Source organism: Rhinolophus hipposideros (genome assembly GCF_964194185.1).
Source record: "Rhinolophus hipposideros genome assembly, chromosome: 9".
In the NCBI taxonomy this organism is placed as follows: Eukaryota; Metazoa; Chordata; class Mammalia; order Chiroptera; family Rhinolophidae; genus Rhinolophus; species Rhinolophus hipposideros.
In genome coordinates, this window is record NC_138055.1 from 36,759,765 (window position 1) to 36,782,898 (window position 23,134).

Below are 23,134 nucleotides of genomic sequence, written 5' to 3' on the forward strand. Positions count from 1 at the left end.
CTAAAAATGTATGTTAGAATACCTGCTGAAACTGTTTCACTTAATAATTTCATCTCCAGTTCATATTTTGTGGCTTCAGATTCTTCCTGGACAAAACTCTATAGAAAATGAGAGGACAGATGGGTGTGATTGTCAGTGTCTGCTTCAGCCCAAATTCATTCTCCTTCTGTTCCATTCATACTTCAGATGCCTGTTACCTTAATTCTAGTGCCCCAAACCGACACTTGCTCTGGCATAAAACTGAACTTTAAAAACTGTATTTTAAAAATCAGTTAAAATGAGAACACATCTCTACATCTCTACATCTCTACATCTCTACATCTCTTCACGGAGGCAGGAGCTAGCCTGCTCAGATTCTCTGCTGAAAACCCTCAAGTGTAAAATAGAGAGACTAGGAAGCAATGCAACCCATAAAAATATTGTTTACATTTGCATTTTCGTTTTAGCCAAGTTTTAATTTGGTTTGATTTTGGCAATCAGCTCTCTGATGGAGTAATTCCAAAGCCTACTTTTGGGTAAGCCTCTCAAGGAAATTAAAGATGCTGTGCACCAAGGAAATAGAAGATATCTCATTACATTGTAGTGTAATAAAAAGAATACTATAATACGAGGACAATAAGATCTAGAGTTTCTATCTAAGTCTGCCACTAAGTTTCCTTTGTGAGCTTGAGCAAGTCATTTAACCAGTATGGGCCTCAAATTTCTGACCTAATAACATATTTGGTACTTAACTGTGTGACAGACATATAATACATCTCACAAACAATTCTAAGAGGTAGATATTATCTTCATTTTACAAAAAAAAGGAAACTGAAGCTTAGAAATATATCTATTCTAAGGATCAAATAATAGAAGTAAAGAATTTTGTATACTGTAAAGCACTAGATAAATGTAGTGTTGTTATAAAAATTTGGCTGATATTCACAAACTGGATATCCAGCAAACTTCATTTGACCTCAAATACCACCTGTACTTTCTTTAGAAATAGAATAACCTTATACCAGAATTCTAGTCAGAAGCTTAAAGCCAGTTAATTGCACCATGCCTTCATCTTCAGTCACCATACAAAGCCAAGTCCCTTAGTAAATTACTCTTTCCTTTACTCTCATCACTGTATTGTTCTGTATCTTCAATTGGACCAGTTTTAACACTATTGTATTCTCTGCCAACCCTTTCCATTGTACCTCTGAAATTTCTCACTAACTCATTCATTCAAACAATTTTCACAGAGTGCTTAAATTGTGCAGGCATTGTTTAGATACTAGGAATAAAACAAAAAAAGAAAAAGACAAGGTCCCTGACTTAAGGAGCTTTCAGTCTATTATGAAAGCAGGTGGACAAATAGGTATAATACAGTTTTGTTGTTATTATAGTAAAAAGTAAGGGGGCCCACAATAGAAGTACAAAGGAAGAATAATCAATTCTGTGGGTGGGTAAAGATAGGAAACACTACCCAAAGGTGATCAAGTTTGAACTAAACTTTGAAAGATAATTAGGTCTTCCCAAAAAAAAACCGTAGGAGGGAATTCCAAGAGTGAGTGAAGGCAGAAGGGCATGAAGCAAAACAAGGTTCCAAGCACCCCAAGCAGTCAGGTATGGTTGGAGTGAGGCATGCAAGGAAGCTGTAGAGATCTGAAGCTACAGAGAAGCAGGAACCAGATTGTTAAGAGCTTTGGGAGCCACTCTGAAGACTAGAATTTCTCCTATGGGTAAAGGAGGCTTTTAATTAAAAAAAAAAGTAACATTAAATTTTCATTCAAAAAGAATATTCTGGTGACCAGTTGACAAATGCCTGGCTTAGTGGAGAGAAAGAAGTCCAAAGTAAGAGGATCAGGGCCTAACTCAAGGTATAAGCAATCAGGGAAATTAGAAAGCGTATATATGAGAGATGATAAGTAAGCAAAATCTACATAACTTGGATGGCAATTGGATAGAGATGTAAGACAAGGGACAGGTGAAAGCCGAATTTCAGGTGTCTGGCTTAGGTATCAAGGGAATGGTGGTACAATTAATTATCAAGAAAAGGAAAGGATGAAGGATAGGTTTTGGGGGGGGAAGTAGTGAATTTTATTGTAGATATGTTGAATTTGAGGTGCCAGTGGGACATCAAGGTAGCTTTTGATATTATCTACCATTAAAAAGCCAGTTGCGGACATCATAAAAATGGCGGTGTGAAGTGAGCCTCTTGAAATCTCCCCTGGAATGTACAAAAAATTGAACAAGTATAACTACACAAAGGACTCCCTGCACAGCAGAAAGACAAGACTATGAGGCCCACTACTGAAACATCTAAGGGTGGGCAAATTGCACAAACAAGGGAGGAGGAAAGGGAGAAGTGCGGGGACGGAGACCCGCTGGCGCAGGACGCCGACCTAGCTCAGTGCTCCGAGTTCACTGCATCCGGAACTACCGCAGCTGCGGGAGAGGGAAGAACTCGGACTGCTAGGGCTCCGCTTATGGCCCGCAGGGCTGAGGGAGCAGCATATAAAACGGCTGAACCCAATGCTCACGGCAGAGACCTCGGAGAAAAGACTGAGGGAAGAAGGCTGAAAACAGTGGTTTAAGCCCTCACTGCCGAGGAGAGAACGGAAGCCTTAGGCACTGAGACTAGCCGCCCCCTCCCTACCCTCCCAGAGCTCACCCCGCCCCCACCTACCCACGGAACAGTAGCAGTGCAGATCAAAAGAACAGAATATTTGCTGTTCTGAGAACTGTGGACCGCAGACACAGATTCGCAGCCCAACTAGTTCTGGCAAAGGGGAGGGAGCTGTGGAAGCAGGACCTGCTGTAGTGGTGGTCGCCGCCATTGCTCTGGGCCACCTCTCACAACCCACCCCACCCCCTCCCCACATATAGGGTAGATCCCTGCAGGAGTAAACAGAGCTGCTCTGAATCTGGTGCAGGAAGAGTTTTGGAACTTCAGAAGTTCTCCACATCCCCACAGGGACGTGGCGCCCTATGACCCAGGTGAACTGTTCACAGAGGAGAAGCCCACCTTCCAGGGAATCCTCCCATTGTGTGAGAATTCCGAGTAGTACAGAGAAAACACAACACTATAGTGTGAGAGAGAATAAAAGGCTGCAGTCAGAGAGAAAATAAAATATTCTACACCTACTGGAAATCAAAAGAAAAAACTTCATCCCAAAACATCAGACATTCTATCAACCTGTTGCAGAACCCACTCCTGTAGATTCTAGGAAGAGAAATAATAAATCATGAATGGCCATAAATAACCAAGACAACAAGGCAGCTCAGAAAGAAAATGAAAAGTCTCCAGAAAATAAACTTAAAGATATGGAAATATGTTACTTAAATAACAGAAAATTCAAGATTGCAGTTCTCAAAAAACTCAATGAGAGGCAAGAAAACACAGACAGGCAGTTTAATGAACTCAGAAACACGATCAAAGAACAAAATGAACATTTTACCAAAGAGATTGAAATTTTAAAAAAGAACCAAATAGAATTCCTGGAAATTAAGAACTCAATAAAAGAAATGAAGAATGACATAGCCAGCTTAGGTGGCAGAGTTAAACAGATGGAGGAAAGATCAGTGACATAGAAAATAGAAATCTGGAAATGACAGGAATGGAAGAAAAAAGAGACTAGAGACTTAAAAGAAATGAAAGAATGCTACAAGAACTTTCTGACTCCATCAGAAAGAGCAAATTAAGAATAATGAGCATACCAGAAGAAGAAAGAGAGAAGGGAACAGAGAGTATATTCAAACAAATAGTCAACGAGAACTTCCCAAATTTGTGGAAAGAACTGGATCCTCGAATCCAAGAAGCAAATAGAACACCTAATTACCTCAACCCCAACAGGCCTTCTTACATGGCACATTGTATTGAAGCTGTCAAACATCAGCGACAAAGAAAGAATACTCAAGGCAGCCAGGGAAAAAAAGACAGTAACCTACAATGGAAAGCCGATTAGAATATCATCAGATTTTTTTCAACAGAAACTCTACAAGCCAGGAGGGAGTAGAACCAAATATTCAAACTATTTAAAGAGAGAAATTATGAGCCAAGAATAATATATCCAGCAAAGATATCCTTTAGATATGGAGGAGGAATAAAGACCTTTCCAGACATACAAAAGTGAAGGAATTTTCTAGTACATGACCTGCACTACAAGAAATAGTGAAGGAGACTATTCGACCACCATTAACAGAGACAATTTGTGGCAACCAAAACATAAAAGGGGGAAGAGTAAGGCCTGAACCAGAATATGGGAATCAAGAAAATAAGCATGCTGAACAAAATGGCATACTCTACATATGAAACTTTCTTTTGCATAAACTTAATGGAACCACTCAAAAATATCCAGAACTGAAATATATAATGTAATAAAAGAACAAACAGATGGAAAAATCATAGAATACCACCACACTGAAATAATAAACAACAAAAAGACAAAGAAAAAATAGAGACACAGTCTCACCAGAAAACTAAAGATAGAATGATAGGAAACATTCACATATCAATAATCACCCTAAATGTAAATGGACTGAATTCACGAATAAAAAGACACAGGGTAGCAGATTAGATTAAAAAAAAATAAACCCAATGATATGCTGCCTCCAAGAGACACATCTCAGCTACAAGGAAAAAATATAAACTCAAAATGAAAGTGTGGTAATTGACACTCCAAGCAAATGGTATCTAGAGAAAATCAGGTGTGGCCATACTGTTATCAGATGAAACAGACTTCAAGATGAAAAAGGTAACAAGAGACAAAGATGGACATTTCATAATGGTAAAGGGGACTATACAACAAGAAGACATAACAGTCATCAATATTTATGCCCCCAATCAAGGGGCACCAAAATGTACCAAGCAACTACTATCATAACTAAAGGGAGAAATTGACCAAAACACAATTATAGTAGGGGACCTAAATACATCATTGATAGCTATGGATGGAACATCCAAACAGAAAATAAATAAAAAAATAGCAGCCCTAAATGACACATTAGATGAAATGGACATAACTGACATACATAGAGCACTTCATCTTAAAACTTCAGACTATACAATTTTTTTCTAGTGTTGTACATTCTCAAGGATAGACCATATATTGGGACATAAAACTAGCCTCAGCAAATTTAAGAAGATTGAAAACATACCAAGCATATTCTCTGATCCTAAAGCTTTGAAATTAGATATTAACTGCAAAAAGAAAGCAGGAAAAACCACAAATGCCTTGAGATTAATCAACATACTTTTAAAGAATGACTGGGTCAAAGAAGAAATAAGAGGACAAATTGAAAGATACATAGAAACAAATGAGAATGAAAATATATCCTACCAAAATTTTTGGGATGCAGTGAAAGCAGTTTTAAGAGGGAAACTTATATCATTACAGGCCTATCTCAAGAAACAAGAAAAATCCCAAATAAATAACGCCACGTTACACCTTAAAGAACTAGAAAAAGAAGAACAAGTGAAACCCAAGGTCAGCAGAAGAAAGGGAATAATAAAAATCAGAGCAGAACTAAATGAAATAGAGAACAAAAAGACAACAGAAAAAATTAATGTGACAAAGAGATGCTTCTTTGAAAAGATCAATAAAATTGACAAACACTTGGGTAGACCCACTAAGATAAAAAGAGAGAAGACACTAATTAACAAAATCAGAAATGAAAGAGGGGAAGTTATCACAGACACCACAGAAATACAAAGGATTATCCAAGAATACTATGAAGGATCATATGCCCCCAAATTCAATAACCTAGAAGAAATAGACAAGTTCTTAGAAACATATAGCCTTCCTAGGCTAAACCACGAAGAATTGGAAAATCTAAATAAACAGATCACCAGTAAGGAAATTGAATCAGTCATCCAAAACCTTCCCAAAAGTAAAAGTCCAGGACCAGATGGCTTCACTAGTGAATTCTACCAAACCTTCAAAGAGGATGTAATACCTGTCCTCCTCAAACTCTTCCAAAAAATTTAAGAAGAGACAATACTCCCTAACTCATTTTATGAGGCCAACATTACCCTGATAGCAAAGCCTGGTAAGGATAACACAAAAAAAGAAAATTACAGACCAATATCTCTCATGAATACAGATGCAAAAATCCTAACAAAAAGTATTCTAGCAAATCGAATGCATCAATACATTAAAAAGATTATACATCACGATCAAGCCACGTTCATCCCAGGGGCACAAGGATGGTTCAACATACGCAAACCCATCAATGTGATACATCACATAAACAAAATAAAGGATAAAAATTATATGATTATATCAGTTGATGCAGAAAAAGCATTTGACAAGATACAACATCCATTTATGATTAAAACACTTAATAAAATAGGTATAGAAGGAAAATACCTTAACATAATAAAGGCCATATATGACAAACCCTCAGCTAATCTCATAATTAATGGTGAAAAACTGAAGCCCTTTGCTCTACGTTCAGGAACACAACAGGGCTGTCCCCTATCACCTGTGTTTTTCAATATAGTGTTGGAAGTCCTCGCCAGAGCAATCAGGCAAGAGAAAGAAATAAAAGGCATCTAAATTGGGAATGAAGAAGTTAAATTATCACTCTTTGCAGATGACATGATGCTATATATAGAAAACCTTAAAGACTCCACCAAAAAGCAACAATCAATGAATACAGTAAAGTTGCTGGCTACAAAATCAACGTACAAAAGTCCATTGCATTTTTTATATACTAACAATGAAATCTCAGAAAAAGAAATAAAAAATACAATTCCTTTTGCAATTGCAGCAAAAAGAATAAAATACCTAGGAATAAACTTAACCAAGGATGTGAAAGACCTACATGCTGAAAACTATAAGACATTTTTAAAAGAAATTGAAGAAGACACAAAGAAATGGAAAGACATTCTGTGCTCATGGATTGGAAGAAGCAAAATGGTTAAAATGGCCATATTACCCAAAGCAATATACAGATTTAATACAATCCCCATCAAAATCCCAATGGCATTTTTTTAAAGAAATAGAACAACAACAAAAAAAATCATCAGATTTGTATGGAACCACAAAAGACCCCGAATAGCCAAAGCAATCCTAAGAAAAAAGAACAATACTAAAGGTATCACACTCCTTAACTTTAGCTTGTACCACAGGGCTACAATAATCAAAACAGCATGGTATTGGCAGAAAAACAGACACATAGACCAATGGAATAGAATTGAGAATATAGAAATAAACACATAAATATAGACAGATAATTTTTGACAAAGAAGCCAGAAACATACAATGGACAAAATACAGCCTCTTCCACAAATGGTGCTGGCAGAATTGGAAAGCTACGTGCAAAAGAATGAAACTGGACTGTCTGTCACCACGTACCAAAATTAATTCAAAATGGATCAAAGACCTAAGCATAAGACCTGAAACAATAAACTGCATAGAAGAAAAGATAGGTACTAAACTTATGAACCTTGAGTACAAACAGCATTTCATGAATTTGACTCCAAAGGCAAGGGAAGTAAAAGCTAAAATAAATGAATGGGACTATATCAAACTTAAAACCTTCTGCACAGCAAAAGAAACCATCGACAAAACAAAGAGGCAACCGACTGAATGGGAGAAGATTTTTGCAAACAGTGCCTCCAATAAGGGGCTAATATCCAAAATATACAAAGAACTCATATAACTCAACAAAAAAACAACAAACAACCCAATTGAAAAACGGGCAGAGGACCTGAAGAGACATTCCTCCAAAGAGGACATACAAATGGCCAACAGACATATGAAAAAATGCTCAACATCACTAATCATCAGAGAAATGTAAATAAAAACCACAATGAGATATCACCTCACCACAGTTAGAATGGCTTTCATCAACAAGACAAATAGTAACAAGTGTTGGAGAGATTGTGGAGAAAAAGGAACCCTCATACACTGTTGGTGGGAATGCAGACTGGTGCAGCCACTATGGAAGGCAGCATGGAGGTTCCTCAAAAAATTACAAATAGAATTATCATACGACCCAGCAACCCCTCTCCTGTGTATCTACCCAAAAAATCTGAAAACATTTATCCATAAAGACAAGTGCGTTCCAATGTTCATTGCAGCTTTATTTACGGTGGTAAAGACATGGAAATAACCAAAATGTCCTTCAATAGATGAATGGATAAAGAAGTTGTGGTATATGTACACAATGGAATACTACTCGGCGGTGAGAAAAGATAAAATAGGACCATTTGTTACAATATGGATTGATCTTGAGATTATAATGCTAAGTGAAATAAGTCAGACAGAAAAAGCAGAGAACCATATGAATCACTGATATGTGGTATATAAACCAAAAACAACAAAAGAACAAGACAAACAAACGAGAAACAAAACTCATAGACACAGACAACAGTTTGGTGGTTACCAGAGGGTAAGGCGGGGAGGGGAGTAGATGAGGGTAAAGGGGATGGAAGGAGAACTGACTTCATGATGGAAGGAGAACTGACTCTGGGTGGTGAACAGACAATGAGATTTATAGATGATGTATTACAGAATTGTATACCTGAAATCTATGTAATTTTACTAACAACTGTTACCCCAATAAACTTTAATTTAAGAAGAAAGTTTACTAACTACAAGATAAAGATTATGTATGTCATCACACACACACACACACACACACACACACACACACACACACACACACACAAAATCTAGTTGTATTTGTTTCTTACAGGGATTATGACCATTAAAAATGCCACAGATATCAGATCAATAAGCAAGTCAGGTTTTCCAATTCACATCTTCAAAGGGTTGAGAATTCTTCAGAGTTTAGACCAAACTGATTTCTTAACTCCTTGCAGGAAGACTAAGAATTTAGACTTTCTCAACAGAACTTTCTCCTTGATAACCACAGCAGTTCAGTACGCAACAAACAGGAATTTATCAGCTTCTATATCATCACATAATAGAATAATCTTGTATTTAACACATTGCTTTTACATAATTGAAAAGTTTTACTATTTGATGTTACTCTTTAGCTCACTTGACTTTTCTTGAAGTTAGACTTCTTGATGAGGGAAGCAATGTGTCAATTTACATTCCGTTGCAAGCTCATCAATCTTGGTAACTGCTCTAGAATGTTTTCATGTTATTGCATCTGTTATCAGAACTGACATAAGTTAAACTCCAAACCACATTTGTTGGCAATATAACTCTTCATAGTTTTATATGTTATAAAGCTCCTCGTGTTTCTTCACATTATCATCATGTTTTACATTTGGTAATGAAAGTCCTCTTTCCATAATGGTTTTATAAAATTGGCTGTTTTCATGTATTTATTTCTTCTAAACTTTAATAGTGTTTTATAATAAATATTTTATTTTAAAATATTTTTTATAAATCTTTTAGGTTTGTAATAAATCTATACAAAATAACATTTTCTAAATTTGCCTGGAAATGGTGACCGAATATGAAGCAGAGAAGATAGCTAAAGTATGACTTTTCAATGCACATGACTCAATAGATACAGAAATTGGCTTATAATATGAAATAACTTCATGGAACACTAGCAAAGTATTTTTTCATTGCAACTTGATAAGTGCACAGATATTGTAACATGAAAAGTCTTTTAATCTATCTGCAGTTTGAATTTGATGTAGAAACATGACCTGTATCACAAATAAAATCGCTGGGAGCAGAATAGGGATTCCAGAAATAGATCTCAGGATCCTCTTGGGAATTTAGCATATGGCATTTCAGATCAATAGGAAAAAAGCTTAGGTTTATATGGTAAGTGTGTTGAGATAGCTGGCTAATATTTGAAATAAAATAAATTTAGATTCTTTCTTTGCACTTGACACTAAAATAAATTCCAGATGGATAAAAGGTTTAAATATAAAATATAGCTAACCAACAGTCATAGTCATAAAAATCATAAAATTATTTGAAGAGAACATCGGAGATTGATAACAATTATTCATGAAGTAGGTGCTCATACTGCACATCTGCAAAATATCAGCACTGAATACTTTACAAATTTGATAAAATGTCTTGAATTTTGTTGTCCATCAAAAGAAGACCTATACAAAGATATTCACTGATCTGAAATCCAATTCTTTCATAAAAGATCATTGAAATTGAAGTAGAGCTTCAGAATAAATTGTTTGAACAGGCTCTTGATAAGGAATTACATATGAATTGTGAAAATAAGAGTGTCATTGCCTCATGTTGAATAATATTTAAGAATGATCATTCTGAGTTTGCTGGAGTCTCATTCATTCCTGTGACTTGAATACCATCGATAGGTCAGTGGTTCCCAAATCTATGCTAGGGACGCTCTTCAGGCTGCACACACACTGTACTGCTCGGCTGCAGAGGGCAGGGCACAACCTGCACACAGACATGGTAGCTGTGTGTCTTCCCTCAGAACTCCAGGATCACACTGCATACTTCACATTGCCATTTGTGGGTCCAAACTTACTTACCATGCCCAAAACAAAACTTTTGTTTCTCTGTCATTCTCAACCAGTTCAGCCCATTCCTGTCAATCTCAGTAAATTGGACCACTATCTCCTTTGTTTCCCAAAATATAAACTCAGCAGGGTTTGTTAGTTTTACTTCCAAAACATATCCCAAACATATCCATCTTTCCATGTCTCTTACTACTACTTTTGTCCAAGCCACCTTGACCTCTCATGCCTCCCCAGTACTATTTAACTAGATGCTGTGCTTCTACTGTGGCCCTTCATAATTCGTTCTCTGTGTAGTAGTCAAAATAACCTTTCAAAGCTATGAATCAGAACATGCCACTCTACTTACAACCCTCTACTGGCTTCACACTACATTTACTATGAAATCTCACTTTGTTTCTCTGGCCTTCAAAGCCCTGCTTCATCTAGCTTCTGCTTCCCTCTCTGACATCATCACATACCACTTTCCTCCTTGCCCACTATGTCAGTCATACCTGGTCCTCATTTCTGTCTTATGACTTTTGCAGTAATTGGACCCTCGGACTAAAATATTTTTACCCTAATCATCACATAGCTGATTCCTTCTGGCCATTCGGGTCTCAGCTTAAATAATTACTCATCATACAAGTACCCCAACCACCCAATCTGGTCACCACCAGTCAGTCACTCCCTATTGCTTATACCATGTTTCCCCGAAAATAAGACCTAGCCAATCAGCTTTAACATGTCTTTTGGAGCAAAAATTAATATAAGATCCGGTATTATATTATATTTATATTACATTACACTGTATTATATTATATTATACCTGGTCTTATGTTATATAAGACCCAGTGTTATGTTATGTTATGTTATGTTATGTTATGTATTATATTATATTATATTACATTATATTACATTATATTACATTATATTATATGAGACCCAGTCTTATAGTAAAATAAGACTGGGTCTTATTTTAATTTTTGCTCCAAAAGATGCATTGGAGCTGATTGTCCAGCTAGGTCTTATTTTCGGGGAAACACGGTATAATCCTGTTTAATTCAGTGCATGACATTTATGAATATCTGCTATTTTCCAATTTTTCTTATTTATTGTTGGTTTCTCTTGATTTGTATGTAAATCACAAGAGCAGTAATGTAGTTTGTCCTTTCACCACTGTCCCCTGAGGACCAGAACAGTGCCAACTTATACATGTTAGGCACTCAAAAAATGTTTGTTGAACAAGTAAGGAAACAGGAATAAGGTCCAGAGTATGACCATGGAAATTGATTGCTGAAGTAATTTTGTGGGAAGTTGAAGGCTGTTGAATGTTAATGCTAGGATTGTTACATAGGCTAGTCTCACAGATTTTTCATTTATCCATGCTCATGCCAAGAAGTCCCCGAATATCTAAGGCTATTTCATGTCTCTACACTTTTCCCACTGACCGAAATAATTTCCTTTCCTTTGCATCTAAACTCCTTCACGCCTATCAGAAGAGTTAGCTCAAATGCTACTGCATCAGAGAAGACTTCCAATATGTTCATTCTGTTTTTTCTTTGGATTTTTTTTTTAATCTCTTAATTCCCATGTATAATCTCTCTCATTGCACATATTAGAATGTATGGTAACTGTTACCCTTCTCCTCCACAAGATTGTTACCTCCTTAAAAGCCATGATCATGTTGAACTCCTTATAGAAGGTACTTAGTAAATGTTTTACATATACTCATATTAAATATATGAGTATAAATATACATTCATATTCATGTTAAATCTTGTATCTGTTGTTTAAGACTATTTTTAACTTGAACTTTAAAAGTTCAAAGGCCCATATACTACCATGCATGCCCTTTTAATCATTAAAATATTTCTGAAGTTGATTATCATTTTAAAAAACAACACTTCTCATAAAAGTGCTACACTTAAATTAGGCTTTTCTAAAAATGTTGTAAAATATATTAATTGAGAAGACAGTACTACCCAGTACCTACAATATTACTGTATTATTGTTATTACAATTTAAATGAACTAAAATATGGTATTAAGAGCCCTCTAGTGGCAAAGTTCTTAATACACCCATGAAAAAGGAAAGATGTAATTAGGACCATCTTCTAAATCCAAGCGATTTAATTTTTAAACAAAGTATTAGATACTTGTTATTAGTGACATATCACCTACCAAACACAACTCAGGTGTTATTGGCCATAAGTCCCTACATTATTATACTAATAATTGCAATCAGCTTCCAAAGTCATTAAAAAGATATGACAAATGTAATATTTATATTAAAATATGCCAACTTAAAATTATAAGAAGTTTATCCTAAAAAAGAAGTTGTAAAAATAGAGGAATTTCTTTCTCTAAAATCAAAACATAGTAAGTTTGCCTACTGATCTTACAGGGAGTCCCTAACTCACACATACACTCGCACAAACACACGTACACACACACAAGTTAAATTTCATGAATTTCTATGCCAGTTTTTAAAATTTAGAATACAGTTTGCCACACAAAGAAAAGAGCATTATGGATGACATTTAGAGTTACAATACTCCCTATACTGCTGTGATTACAGAGGAATACAAACCTAACTACCATCTATAAATACTGCTTCAAATTCACTGAGTTCCAACTGGATTGCAAGGAGCACAGTCTTCCTGAGGCGGTGGTGGTGGTGGGACGCTACCTTGTACTAGGCCAGATCACCACAGGGTTCAGAGCCACGAGCGAGAGGATCCCAAGAATCCCTGGTGACAAGCCTGCAGACTCCCTAAACAGCAGAAATGGTCCTCAGGACACCCAACTGTCAGTGAAAAGGTCTTAAGTGTCTCGAAAACACAGAATAATTTTAATGTGTGTAGTGGTTGAATTCCTTGATATGGGTGGCTGTTCCTATGTAAGTTCACAATAAATCAGACTCACATCATGGCCTGCTTTTAATCACTTAACCGTCCGTTCATCCACTTATTCCTTCATTCATTCAGTAAACATTTATTAAGCCCCCATTATACTAGACCCTGTGCTTACTGTAAATACAAAGTCTATCAAGATGTTCTGGTCTTCAAGATCATCCTTTTTTGTTTAAGGGAAGAATTCTAATAATTAAACACAATGACATAAGTGTAGTAGAGAAACATCTAATTTAGTCTGAAGGTAAGGGGAGGACCTTGTGGATATAAAATTGAAGTCTTGAAAGACAGGCAGAAGTTAGGTGCAGAGGATGAGGATGCTGGAAGGGAATTTCACAATAACAGAAGAGCAAGTGGCGTGTCAGAGAGGCCTGTCGTGGACTCTCCCCCTTTAAAACCAAAAAGGGAAATATGTTGTTTTATTTTCTATTAGAAAAGTAATGTGAGTTCAGAACTTATTTACTGAAAATTCAACTAATACAGAAGTGTAAAGAGAAGAAAAATATCACAGGTACTATACCACCATTTGTCCTTTCTCACACGCCCTCCCCCACCACCAAGATAGCCACTGTTTGATGACTAGGCATTCAGATTATTTTTCTATGCATTCACAAGTATTTTTCCCCCACTCACAAAAGCAGAATTCTATTGCAAAACAGTGTTTTGTAACTTAGAATAATATCTGAACAATACATCTTAGGTATCTTTCCATATAAAAGTATATAGGTTCTGGTTCAAGATGGTGACATAGGAATATCCTAAATCCACTACCTCCCACAGACACACGATATATACAGCTACACATGGAACAATTTCCTCCGGAAAAAAGAAACTAGCTGAGTGATTCTTACATATCTGGCAAATGATAAAAAGACCCACATCAAACCAGATAGGAGAAGCTGAGACACAGTCTCACATAAACCCCACCCCTATGCAGCAACCCACAATCAGGAGGAAACTCATAAATACAAGCTTCTCCCTGAGGAGTGAAGGGTTTGAATCCTACATCTGACACCCCAACTTTTAAGACCTACACCTGAGAGAACAGCTCCCAAAATGTCCAGCTTTGAAAGCCAACAGGGATTGCATCCACACAATAAACAGCAGTTCTTAAAGAGCTGCATGCATGGACTCACCTACCCCAGGGCCCAGCACAGAGGCAGCCAACTGAAAAGCACAGAGACTTTCTGTGAAAGAGGCTTATTTGTTTATCTTAAGGCACAGACCTTAGAGGCAGGCATCTAATTTAATATACGTCTAGGGTCCTGCTTGAATTACTCTCTAAAAATAGAGGCCAGCAGGTACCAGCTTTGTGCTCTCTGTCTTGCTCCAGATCACTGATATCTAACAGAAGGGAGCTTGTACCCTTATCTGGCACCCCAATTTTTGTGGCTGCCACCCAGGGGACATCACTAGATTGCCTCACTCTAATGGCCACTAGAACTCACACTCACAGATCTCACAAGACTGTAACAAACAGAAAAACAGTATTTAACTGGCTACCACTTCCAGGGCACAGCAGAGAGGCAACAGACCCAAGAGATGCTCTTTCTGTGAAAGAGGCTTATTAGTGTATCTTCATAGCTGTGGTCTGAGGGACAGGCTTCTAATTAAATACACATCTAAAGGCCAACTATAATCTTTCCCAGATATATCAGGAGGTGAGTACTATCTTTGCACTCTCCCTCTGCTGCACTCTAGAGCACTTGTATCCTCTGGGGGCGGGGGAAGCTTATATACATGTCTGGTGCCCAGGTTTTTATGTCTGGTGCTCCAGTTTTGGTGGCTGCTGCCCAATGGAAGCCCCTTGATGGCCTGGCTCTGATGACCAGATGATGAACTCTATTCATGAGTTCAGTGAAACCGTAGTAAAGAAAGAAACAGTCTTAACTGGCTATCACCCCAGACCTCAGCTCAGAGGGAGCAGACAGAAACACCCATTTCTCAGTCTTCCCCGAAAGACGTATATTTGCATACTTTTAAAGCTGGTGCCTGAAGGTCTGCTTCCAGTCAGCCTGAATCTAGGTGCAACTGAGATTCTCCTTTGGGGACATTGGCACATCCTCAACTACTGAGAGCCACTAAAAATAAAGCAGGCTGCTTGCACAGTCAGAAAGAATTGACAGACAACCAAGAGTTAAGAAAAGGTTGAATGATAAACTTATCTCTTACATGAGGCCACTCCTTTAAGACTGGAAGAAATGGCTGTTTTATCTAATACACAGAAACCAACACAAAGAGTCATGAAAAATGAAGAAACAGAGGAATATATTCCAAACAAACAAACAAACAAACAAAAAAACAAGATAAAACCTTATAAAAAGATCTAAATAAAATGGAGATAAGTGATTTACCTTATAAATAGTTCAAAATAATGGTCATAAGGATGCTCACCGAGGTTGGAGAAGAATGAACAAAATGAAGATTTCAACAAAGAGAAAAATATAAGTATCAAACAGAAGTTACAGAGCTGAAGAATAACTGCACTGAAAAATACAATAAAGAGGTTCAACAACAGACTGGATGAAGCTGAAAAAAGGATCAGTGAACTCCAAGACAGGACAGTGGGACTTACCCAATCAGAGAAGCAAAAAGGAAAAAAAGAATGAGAAAAACTAAAGATAGTTTAAGAGACTTATGGGAGAACATATTTAATGGACCAACATTTGTATTATAGGGGTCCCAGAACAAAGAGACAAAAAGAGAAGAGGCAGAAAAGTTATTTTTAACAATAATGGCTGAAAACTTCCTTAACCTGGGGAAGGAAACAGACATCCAGATCCAGGAAGCCTAGAGAGTACCAAAAGAGAGAAAACCAAAGAAACACAGGGCAAGACACATTATGAGTAAAGTGTCAAAAAAAAGAAAAGAAAAGAAAAGATGAGGAGAGAATGCTAAAAGCAGAAAGAGAAAACAAAAAACTTGTTAGGTACAAAGGAATCCCCATAAGATGCAACAGATTTTTCAGCAGAAAGTTTTCAGGTCAGAAGGACCACAATATATTCAATGTGCTGAAAGAAAAAACAAATCCTGCCAACCAAGAATACTCTCCCAGCAAAGCTGTCATTCAGAATTGAAGGAAAGATAGCTTTTCACACAAGCAAAAACTAAAGGAATTCATCACCATTAGACCTGCTTTACAAGAAATGTTAAAGATACTTCGTTAAGTTGAAATGAAAGGGCACTAATTAGTAACAAAAAACATGAAAATATACATCTCACTGGTAAAGGTAAATACATAGTAAAATTCCGAATAATCTAATATTGTAAAGGTGTTGGGTTAATCACTTATAAAGCTAGTATGGAGATTAAAAGACAAAAATAGTAAAAATAACTCTAACTAATAATTTGTTAAGGGATACAGAAGATAAAGAGATGTAAATTGTGACATCAAAAACATAAAATGTGGCAGGGAGAGTAAAAATGTAGAGCTTTAGAATGCATTCAAACTTAAGTTGTTAGCAACTTAAAATACTGTCATAAATGTAAGTTGTTTTATGTAAGCCTCATAGTAACCAAAAAGCAACAGTTACCATAGATACACAAAGTATAAAGAGAAGAGTATCTAAGCATATTACTATGGAAAATCATAAAATCACAAGTGAAGAGAGCAAGAAGAGAAGAAATGAACAGAAGAATTACAACACAGCCAGAAAACAATGGACAGAATAGCTGTAAGAACATACCTATCAATATTTACATTATAGATAAATGGGCTAAATTCTCCAATCAAAAGACACAGAGTGGCTGATAGATTAAAAAAACAAGACCCATCTATATGTTGCCTACAAAAGACTTACTTCAGATGTAAGTACATACAGACTGAAAATAAAAGGATGGAAAGAGATATTTTATGCAAATGAAAACCAAAAGAAAGCTGGGATCGCTGTATTTTTATCAGACAAAATAGACTTTAAGACAAAGACTATAATAAGAGAAAAGAAGGTTATTACATAATAATAATGGGGTCTAACAAGAGGATATAACACTTGTAAATAGTTATGCACCCAACATAGGATCACCTAAATTAATAAAACAATTATTAATAGACTTAAGGACAAATAGACAGCAAAAACAGTAGGGGGCATTAATATTCCACTTTCATCAATGGATAGATCACCCAGACAGAAACCAATAAGGAAATGTTGGTCTTAAACATGTTAGACAACATAGTCTTAAAGAACATATACAGAACATTCCATCCAACAGAATACACATTCTTATCCAGTACACATGGAACATTCTCTAAGATAGATAATATGTTAGGCCACAAAACAAGTCTCAATAAATTAAAGAAGAGTGAAATCATATCAAACATATTCTCCAAACACAATTGTATCAAACTAGAAATCAATTACACGAAGAAAAGTGGAAAATTAACAAATGCATGAAGATTAAACAACATGCTACTAAACAACCCATAAGTCAAAGAAGAAATAAAAAAAAAATTTAATATCTTGAGACAAATGAAAACGGAAACATAAAACACCAAAACTTATGGGATGCAGCAAAAGCAGTTATAAGAGGGAAGTTAACAGAAATGCGTACATCATGAAACAAGAAAGATCTCAAATAAATAATCTAACTTTACACCTCAAGGAACTAGAAAAAATCAAAAATGAAGACCAAAATTAGTAGAAGGAAGGAAATAAAGATCAGAGCAGAAATAAATTTGATAGAGACTTTAAAAGACAGTAGAAAAAAGCAATAAAATTAAAAAATATTATTTTTCTTGAAAAGATAAGCAAAATTGACAAAGCTTTATCTAGGTTCACCAAGAAAAAAAAAATGAGAGGACTCAAAGAAAATCAAAATATAAGAGAGATATTACAACTGATAACCACAGAAATACAAAGGATCATAAGAGACTACTATGAACAATTATACACATACAAAATTAGCAACCTAGAAAAAATAGATAAATTCCTAGAAGCATACAACCTGTCATGACTGAATCTTGAAGATATACAAAATCTGAATAGTCCGATTACTAGCAAGGATATTAAATCAGTATCAAAAGCCTCCCAACAAAAAACAATCCAGAACCCAATGGCTTCACTGGTGAATTCAAGAAAACATTTAAAGAAAAATTAATACCAATCCTCTTACACTCTTTCAAATAATAGAAGAGGGAGGAATACTTACAAACTTAGTTTACTAAGCCGTCATTACCCTGATACCAAAACCAGATAAGGACATCACTAGGAAAGAAAATTACAGGTCAATGTCCCTGAAGAACATAGATGCAAAAATCCTCAACAAAATATTAGCAAACCAAATTCAACAATACAATAAAAGGATCATACATCATGATCAAGCAGGATATATACCAAGAATGCAAGGATGGTTCAATATACACAAATCAATCACCACAATAACAAAACGAAGGATAAAAACAGTATGATCATCTCAATAGACACAGAAAAAGAATTTGAAAAAAATTGAACAGTCATTTATGATTAAAAAATAGTTCTCAAAAAAGTGAGTGTATATAGAGGGAACATAACTCAACATAATGGAGGTCATATATAATAAGCCCACAGATGACTTCATACTTAATGGTGAAAGCTGAAAATTATTTCTCTAAGATCAGGAACAAAACATGATGCCCACTCTTGCCACTTTTATTCAACAAAGTATTAGAAGTCCTAGCCAGACCAAGTAGAAAAAAAAAAAGAAAGAAAGAAAAGGCATCCAAATTAGAAAGAAGTAAAAACTGTCATTATTTGCAAATGACAGATATTATATATAGAAAACCCTAAGACTTCACCAAAATAACCCTTAGAACTTATAAACAACTTCAGCAAAGTTACAAGATACAAAATCAATACATAAAAATCTGTTGCATTTCTCTATACTAACAATGAACTATCAGAAGGAGAAATTAAGAAAATTTCATTTACAGTTGCATCAAAACAATAAAATACCTAGGAATAAATTTAACCAAGGAGGTGAAAGATCTGCACATTGAAAACTGTAAGACATCAATAGAAACCGAAGCAGACACAAATAAATGGAAAGATATTTCATGCTCACGCATTAGAATTAATATTGTTAAAATGTCCATACTACCAAAAGCATTCTACAGATTCAGTGCAATCCGTATCAAAATTCCACTGGCATTTTTTACAGAAACAGAACAAACAATCCAGAACATACAAACCCAAAAAATTTGTATGGAACTACAAAAGACCCTGAATATCCAAAGCAATCTTGAGAAAGAACAAAGCTGGAAACCTTATGTTTCCTGATTTAAAACTATATTGCAAAGCTGTATAATGTGTTTCCCTGAAAATAAGACTGGGTCTTATAGTAATTTTTGCTCCAAAAGACACATTAGAGCTTATGTCCAGGGGATATCATCCTGAAAAATCATGCTAAGGCTTATTTTCCAGTTAGGTCTTACTTTTGAGGAAACACGGTAGTAATTAAAACAGTATGGCATTAGCATAAAAATAAGACTTATATCATTGGAACAGAATTGAGAGCCCAGAAAAAAAAACAAGCATATATTGACAAATAATTTATAACAAAGGAGACAATGATATTCAACGAAGGAAGGACAGTCTCTTCAGTAAATGGTGCTGGGAAAACTAGATACCCACATGCAAAAGAATGAAACTGGACACCATACACCATACAGAAAAATTAACTCAAAAACTAAAGACCTGTACATGAGACCTGAAACCATAAACCTCCTAGAAGAAAATGTAGGTGGTAAATTCCTTTATATCAGTCTTAGCAATTATTTTTTGGATTTTTAGACCAAAAGCAAAGACAACAAAAGCAAAAATAAACAAGTGGGACTATATAAAACTAAAGAGCTTCTGCATATCAGAAGAAACAATCAATGAAATGAAAATGCATCCTACCAAAGGGGAGAAAATATTTGTCAATCAAATATCTGATAAGGGGTTAATATCTAAAATATTTAATGAATTCATATAACTGAGCAGCAAAAAGAAAACAACCAATCTGATTAAATAATGGGCAGAGGATCTGAATAGACATTTTTCCAAAGAAGATATACAGATGTCCAATGGGTACATGAAATGGTGCTCAAAATCACTAATTACCAGAGAATGCAAGTCAATAACACAATGACACATTACCTCACACCTGTTAGAATAGCTATTATCAAAAAACAAGAAATAACAAGTGTTGGTGAGAATGTGGAGAATACAGAACCATTGTTCACTGTTAGAGGGAATGTACCTTGGTGCAGTCACTATGAAAAACAGTGGAGTTTCCTAAAAAATAAAAATAAAAATAAATAGAACATATTGTCTATCAATATCACTTTTAGGTATTACTTAAAAAGAAATGAAAACATTAACTCGAAAGATATATGCATCTTCATGTTGATTGTGGAATTATTTACATTAGTGAAGACATGGAAACCACCTAACAATACATCACGGATGAATGGATAAAGAAAATGCTGTATATATAATGGAATATTATTCAGCTATAAAAAAAAAATCTTGCCAGTTTTGTGACAGTGTGGATGAAACTTGAGGGCATATGCTAAGTGAAATAAGTCAGAGAGGGAAAGACAAATATCATATGATCTCACTTATACATGGAAATAAATAAGTCAATCTATAAACAAACCAATCACCAAACCCATAGATACAGAAAACAGATTGGTGGTTGTCAGAGGTGGGCGGGTTGGGTGAAATGTATAAAGATGGCCAGTTATAAAATAAGTCCTGAGGATCTAATGTACAGCATGGTCACTATAGTTAATAATACTGTATTATATATTTGAAAGTTGCTAAGAGTGATCTTAAAAGTCCTCATGACATGGAAAAAATTTGTAACTGTGTGTGGTGATGGATATTAACTTGACTTATTACGATGACAATTTCAGAGTAGATAAAAATATCAAATCATGTTGTACACCTGAAACTAATATATCAATTACATCTCAATAAAGTTTAAAAATTACAAAGTATATAAAATCTATATAATTTTTCATGGCTACTGATATTTGCCTGTTGAATATTTTATAATTAATTTACCCTGTGAACTATATTTGCTATAATAAAAAAGACTCCAATAAACATTGTAGCACAATTCCAGACCACTGCAATAAAGTGAGTCATAATCTTTTTGCTGATGCCTTAAATTTGTAAAACGTGAAAGACCTATGAAATGTAATAAAGCGGAGCACAATAAAATGAGGTATGCTAGTACTTGGCGTATTATTTCATAATAAATTACGAAAGTTAAAATTACTAATAATATAATAGATACATTTATAGTGCCAGATTGCTTTTGAGCAAGACTGTACAAATTTGCACTTCTAACAACAGTATGTGAAAATGCCTGACCCCCGCCCCCATGCTCAAGCTGATAAGTTCTAATTTGATTACTTATTTTGTTGAGCATCCTTTTCATATTTTTATTGGCTATCTGCATTTCTTTTCTCAGCTGTCTACTGAAGTCTTTTGCCTTATTTTACATCAGGAAAGTGTCTTACCAATTTGTATGAGTTCTTTATATTTTGATTATTAACCCTTTATTTTATGTGTTTAAATATTTTTCTCAGTTTATAGTAAGGTATATTTGACTATACAAATGTTTGAATCAAATTAATCTCCCTTTCTTTTATGGTTTTGGTTTTGATGTACTGATAAATAACAAAGACCTTCTTAGTAAAGATAATAAAATAACTGCCCTATGTTCTCTTCAAATACTTTTATTATTTTATGAGCTTTTATTAGTTTAAAGGTTTAAATATAAAAACTAATCTGTTGTTTTATTTTTAGTCTATAGAGGGAAGTATGAATAGACATTTATTTTATTTCAAATCTTAGACAGCTCTCCCAGTGCCAATTATTATATTAAACTCATCCTTTCCCTTCTCAATTTCTAGAACTCCTTTTATATACATATTGGACATCCTACTTCTTTCCATCATTTATTTTACTTTTTCCTCTCCATAAATTCCACCAAATTACCTTTGCCTGCCCCTTTCGAGATGCTGATTCTGTTTATAAATCCAGTGATTTTTTTTTTTTTTGCCCCCTGTTGGCTCCTCACACTTACAAAAGGTGGTTTACACTGTTCAGAATTACTGGCAAGTGTAGGCACAGGCAACAATTATTTAAGTCTGCTCTCCTTTCCTACCCAGCTTAGCATGGCAAGTGGTGGTGAGTTGGGGGATTCTTCACTCAGTGCAGTTACTGACTGTGGCCCCCACTCCCTCCTCCAGCATCATCCTTCAGCACAGGAATTGGCTTTTCCTCCTGCCTTGGTACACGTAACCGCTACTATGGGATTCTTCTGCTTCTGAGGAAACCATACATACTTCAGCATTATTCATGTTACCTGTTTCAGAATGCCATGTGGGATTTGGAAGGATGATAGTGCACACATACCTGAGCAGAAACATCTGCACACATGCATGTTTGGTGTGATGAGAGGATTGGTTCCTGGAAATAGGGGTGCTAACTGAATTAATGCTATTCTCAATCTTCCCTTTTTGATCCCCTGATAACATAAAGTTCCTCCAGTCATGTAATTCCATCTACTATTCACACAATTCTTGGTGAAGCTTCCCAAGCTCTGTGGAGATGTTTTATAAAGAAAAACTATTTCCCCCATATCACTGATTGTCTGCTGATCTTTTCTCTGGGTTTCCTAGGCTACTTATTTGAGGACAGTCTCAATATTGCACAAAACATGAATTTTACCATCGAATAGAATACTTTTCCTCGGTGTACCTTTGTGGCATTATCAATACTAGCATTAGCATGCCTTTAGTCACCGTTATAGTTGAAACTGTTAAATAAAACATTAAATAATAACAGAAGAACAAAGTGTAG

General features: G+C 35.4%; 1 protein-coding gene across 2 annotated transcripts in view; it reads right to left on the minus strand.

Moving 5' to 3' along the window:
- DNAI7 (dynein axonemal intermediate chain 7) overlaps nucleotides 1-23,134 on the minus strand; it is a gene marked incomplete at its 3' end in the record, with an annotated part of 66,340 nt that overhangs the window by 11,712 nt on the left and 31,494 nt on the right. For both annotated transcript variants that reach the window (XM_081059252.1, XM_081059253.1), the window contains one exon: nucleotides 23-98. In XM_081059252.1, the coding sequence (XP_080915378.1) occupies nucleotides 23-98 (76 nt within the window). The remainder of the gene's footprint in view (nucleotides 1-22; nucleotides 99-23,134) is intronic.